The 4,819-nt window shown below is 52.0% G+C and overlaps 2 protein-coding genes across 8 annotated transcripts in view; one reads left to right on the top strand and one right to left on the bottom strand.

Moving 5' to 3' along the window:
* Positions 1 to 4,819, top strand: part of LOC113216880 (neo-calmodulin-like) — a 153,934-nt gene that overhangs the window by 74,585 nt on the left and 74,530 nt on the right. For 2 of the 6 annotated variants that reach the window (XM_052268923.1, XM_052268918.1), the window contains one exon: positions 3,871 to 3,912. The exons of 2 other annotated variants lie outside the window; for them this stretch is intronic. In XM_052268923.1, coding sequence (XP_052124883.1) covers positions 3,871 to 3,912 — 42 coding nt within the window. Of the gene's footprint in view, positions 1 to 507; positions 728 to 3,870; positions 3,913 to 4,819 lie in introns of those variants that run through there. 2 more of the 6 variants (XM_052268920.1, XM_052268922.1) reach the window with 2 other exon arrangements.
* On the bottom strand, positions 931 to 1,999 carry LOC113208724 (uncharacterized). 2 transcript variants are annotated; one of them, XM_026425865.2, is made up of 2 exons: positions 1,844 to 1,999; positions 931 to 1,264 (listed from the first exon to the last, which is right to left on the bottom strand). In XM_026425865.2, exons 1-2 carry the CDS (start codon positions 1,908 to 1,910, stop codon positions 999 to 1,001), a joined length of 333 nt encoding a protein of 110 aa, XP_026281650.1. In that variant the 5' UTR covers positions 1,911 to 1,999; the 3' UTR covers positions 931 to 998. The 2 variants fall into 2 exon arrangements, with proteins under 2 accessions (XP_026281650.1, XP_026281649.1); XM_026425864.2 differs by having other exon boundaries at positions 1,835 to 1,993.

Raw genomic sequence — 4,819 nt, 5'->3', positions numbered from 1 at the left:
CGGGGCGGGGCGGGGGCGGGCACCGTCATCACCCGCTGGCCTGCTGCATTTCATTTAAACGCAAAAGAGGGCTAGCGAGAGGGAGAGAGATGGCTAGATGGATGGTTGGGGTACGCGTTACGCGTCAGTTTAGAAGCAGCAGCGTTGCGCTCTTCCTTTTCTCCCCCGGTACCCCCGGGTACCCGGGTGTCCCCGATCAATTCTCGGTGCAGCAAGGAAGGGCGACAGGCCCTCACATAATGTGTGACACGGTGGTGGGTTGTGTGGTGGTGGTGTTGGTTGTGGTGGCGCGACGACGGCTCACAGCTGCACGCCGGTCAGGTCGTCAACTCCGCATTGTTTCCTTCTAGACCGACGACGAGGTGCCTGCTAGGAGGACGGCGTCGACGACGAGGAGCCCCCGCTCCACATGTCCCCCAGCCGGACCGCGCGCGCGACCACGCCCGCCCGGTGCCGGCCGCGCAGCGAGGCGCGCGCGGGGCGCGTGGCCGCCGCGGGCCCGCGACTCTCCCGGCGGCGAGCCGCTGCTCGGCGCACTCCGAGGCGCGCGGGGGTCGCGGCGGCCGGCCCGGGGCCAGGGGTGCAGCCAGGGGCGCAGCCAGGGGCGCAGCAGGCGCGGCCGTGAGCAGACGGCCGCAAGATGGCGTTCGCCGCGGCGCGCATGATCCTCAAGGACAAGAGGAGGAAGACGTCCAAGGAGGACTTCACGCCGAGGAACCGCAGCAAGGTAAATTTGAAACGCAGAGCAGCGAGAGACCAAGGGGGCGGGCCGGGCAGGGCCGGGGCGCGGCGCGAAGGCGGGGGGCCATTTGATTTGCAGATGTGACGCCGCCGAAGACGACGCAGACGCCTTGGCTGGATGCTCGGCCACGCCCTGCCCCATCCCGCGCCCCGCACCCGCGACCACATCTCGCGGAAGTGACACCCCCGTTGCGGCATTCAAATCTTTAATGCGCACGGTAACGGCAGCAGTATACTTCCGCCCCCGTGGGCGCCCCTCACGCCGCTTCGCCGCCGTCCTCGCCGGCCCTGGCTGCCGGCGTGGCCTCCGCCGCCGCGTCGTCCGCCGCCGGGGACGCTGCCGCGTCCAGGGCGGGGGAAGCGTCCTCGGGCGCAGTGGTCGCCGCCGGCGTGCTGGGCGCCTTAGTGGTCTTGGGCTTGGCCTTCTTGCAGACGCACTTGTGTGCAGAGCGGTCACAGGACGACGGCCCCGCCGGGGTGCAGGCGTGCTTTTTACAGTCAGCGTCTGCCTTGCACGATCCACCTGCAGTCGACAATTTTCTTTTCAATAACTGTAACTTTGATCAACTTTTAAAACCAGTCAAACTCTGTAATTGTGTAAACTTGGTTCCTGACGCGGTAAGGGTGAAACATTCGGAGCCGCCGCAACTTACAGAAACTATTTGTGATGCAGTATGGACTAAATGCGGAGGACTAGCTCTCATTCTTTAAAATTCAAAACTGGTAAAAGAAAAGAGGTCTACGTTAGCAGCCACTTTTGAAACGACCACACTCCAAAACGCATTTTCCCGGCACAGGAAATGAGCCTGAATTCACTTTAGGGGAAATCATTTTGTATCATTTGGTACAATAAAGTGAATACTGGGTTGCTGTAAGCGCATATAGTCTCATGCCAAGAATAATGGGCTTTACTGGATGTGGTCAGTTAAAGGAATCAATTAAACCATGTTTTGTTTGTGAAGTGTAGAGCCTCAAGAATTGAAATTTTAAAGTTCAAAACTTTCAACTTGAAAAAAATCGTAAAAGAAAGCCGCGCAGTCCATAAGTCCTGCTTTTGTTCGGTTGCTCCTCTGCCCGAAGGTTTCAGTCTTACCCTTCTTACCCCCTTTGTGGGGCAGTGCGGTGGCGGCCACCACGCACAGGAGGGCCACGGCGAGGTACAGCTTCATGGCGGGCGGCGCGGTGGTGCTAGGCGGCCGGCGGGGGACTATGGCGCTGACGGACTGCGCGGCCCAGGGGCCGGGGCGGGGCCGCGAGCCCGCTCCGCCCGCCGCGCATGGCCGCCCTGATAGCGCGGAGGTACACTCTCGCGGGGAGCGCTCAGCAAGCCCCTCGAGATACGTTGTTTGTTCGTTACTTTCTATATGGCAGAGAGGACCGTCCTACTTTAGTCGAGTTATTATGCCATTCTGCCATTCGTTCCCACATACAGCAGAGGATATAACTTGCGCTCAGCAAAGTGAACTGTGTGAGTGAACACACGAGCCGATTATGAAAGTAAAGGTTTAGAAATACATTTATTAACCTAAGCTCATTGTTTTTTCCTTTAGTCCTCCACTTCCTGGTTTCCCGCGGCCCAGCCCTTTCTTTCGTTATAGAGTCGGCACGACCACCGCGCCCCCTGCTTCCCGTCAACGTCGAAATAACCCGATTTCCCCTATTACTGCAAAGGGGCGTTTGCGTGTCGCATAGCACTGCAGAGCGGCATGCGACAAAGTAAGTAAGTGGCTTGAAATGCTACCGGACTGCTGAGTTGAGGTTGTGTCCGGCCGTTGTCCGCCTTTGAGCCAAGTCCTTGCACCCTACCAGGTAGGCGACGACGCCCTGGTTCAGGTTGAATTGGAAAGGAATTCGAGATCTCCTCCCAGATAATTAACTCCCAGAACTTAATGATTGTTCTTGGCGTGTCTGTTATCAATAATTTCTAAACTCCATCAAGGATACTTAATAACAAATAAACATCTGTATTTGGCTTACAATGTCAACTGCCATGTACACATAACGCAACCATATGTTACAATAAGTCTAAGATCAGTTCTAATTAACTGCTCACTGACGGAACATTTCATTTTCAATATTGGAAAAAACTTAAATGGCCCGGCTAATAGTTTTCTTCGCAAGATAACATCGCAACGTTTACAGTGTGTGCTGCGCCTAACAAGAACAAGGTAGGCAACGTGCCGGCTCGAGTGCGTGCGGGGCACACAGCGCGCGGGGCGTCGTGGGCTGGCGTGACGCCAGGGGGCTCGGCTCAGCTCCGCCCGGCTCCGCCCGGCTCCGCCCAGCTCTGCCAGAGCTGTAACACTACCCCTTCGTGAGCACGCCGCCGTGTGTTGGTGTGTGGGAGACCTGCGCTGTGTTTTACACTCTTCCACGCAATCAGATTACCCCCTCCTCACTCCGCCCCCACTCATCCAAAAATAACACCAAATTAGCAGTCCACGACAGCGCTTACCTTCCCCGTGTGTGGCACAGCGAGCCCCTGCCTCTTACATTCTGCAAGTGACCCTTCCTTGCACCCCCGACAACAACTGATGAAGACCCCCTTCCATCCTCCCCCGGCGGATTAGCTCTGCATTTACGGACCGACGCCCCATGTTTTACGGCCCCGTAAACTGTCTCAACCCCCCCAAACGCTTCGTGTTTCACGTCTCTACTCGATCCGCCTCTTCTGCCTTTATTAGATGTTTCTGCTTGGGCCGACTGGTCGTCAGACGCACCGTAACCTTCTTTTTTGTTTGCGCCACGGCAACAAGACGCCGCCAAAGGGCGCTTCTCTCAGGGGCTTATTTAAAAGAATAAAACGTCTGCATGACAAACAGAGGTCGATTTTGATCGGACCGGCTTCTTGAAGCGCACGCCTTCAATGTACTGAGTGTCTTCTAAATGTGTCCGTTGATCATTCTGCCTCCTTGTGTTTTGTGTTGAATGTAGTACTGTGTGCAAAGTTCATCTTACCTCTTTCGCTTTCGATGTCTATCGATTCACAAATTGTTATATTTCTATTCTTGCGCCTCCAGTGCACACCATGCACACGATACTCTGCTCGCAGTACACCTGTGCTATGACATGTGATTTTACAAAAAAAACTCTTCCTATCTTTCTTCTTTCTGTCTCTGTCTTTTCCAGGCTCGCAGTGCCAGCACTAGTAGCTTTAGGAGTCTCAGCCAGGTACAGTCCTAGCTGAAAATGGACTTTGTATTGCTGAAAGTCTCTAGATAGATAATTTTTATTCTTTTCACTTAACAGTCATCATTACCATTTATACTGGCTCCCTCTCTCCTCGAAGCTTTTCGTGCTCAGTTTCTTGTTATATTTTTCCTGCGTTTAGTCTCGTTTTTAAACCAGATAAATTTCATATAAAGTCACAAAACTTACATGTCTAACATATTACGTACATAACTCCACGTTTACGACAAAACATTTTTGTCCTGCGTGAGAGTGAGAGAGGGAACATTAATATCATACATTTTGAATCTAGACACAGTAACTGTAGAAAAGCACAAACATAACACCCCAGTCGTATAATATAACCTAGTCTGTGTTTAGTATGATTTTGTCTAAAACTAATTGTTGTGTAGATCATTACAGAATTTACCTATTAGAAGATAGCATCGTTTGAAGGTTTCAGTTTTTGTAGAAGTTTGATCACTATATTGTTTGTACGCACGTAGTATTTAGTAAGATACGAGTAGGAAAGGTATACGTCATTTGAAACTTAGAAGTAAATTATTCGAACACCATCAGGGAGATTCGTTCGAAATACATCATGATGGCGCTCTAAAACCTTAAATTAATACAGCGGTCATCACAATTGCTTCCCACGGACAAAAAAGGCAACAAAGTGACTGACACCTTGCGTCATACTGATGTATTCCATAACGAATCTCCGTTACTACACTTGAGGTAATGGATGTTCATAGTTTTCCGTAGTTCCTTAAGTAATTACTACAAATTGAATGCGATCTAGAAATATACTTCTAATGGCTGTGGTTCAGAAACTCGCACTTTTTGGTGACAACACATAAAACCGATCCGACAGGTACTACATAATTTGTTTATTGAGAAAATATTAATT

The sequence above is a fragment of the Frankliniella occidentalis genome, unplaced genomic scaffold (assembly GCF_000697945.3).
Source record: "Frankliniella occidentalis isolate FOCC.00 unplaced genomic scaffold, Focc_3.1 Scaffold79, whole genome shotgun sequence".
NCBI lineage: Eukaryota > Metazoa > Arthropoda > Insecta > Thysanoptera > Thripidae > Frankliniella > Frankliniella occidentalis.
This window is presented reverse-complemented; position numbering and strand designations above follow the sequence as displayed.

Coding starts and splice junctions, on each gene's coding strand:
- LOC113208724 (XM_026425864.2), bottom strand. CDS start 1,910: ATGAAGCTGTACCTCGCCGTGGCCCTCCTGTGCGTGGTGGCCGCCACC. Junction 1,265..1,834: donor CCACAAAGGGGGTAAGAAGG/GTAAGACTGAAA, acceptor TGTCGACTGCAG/GTGGATCGTGCAAGGCAGAC.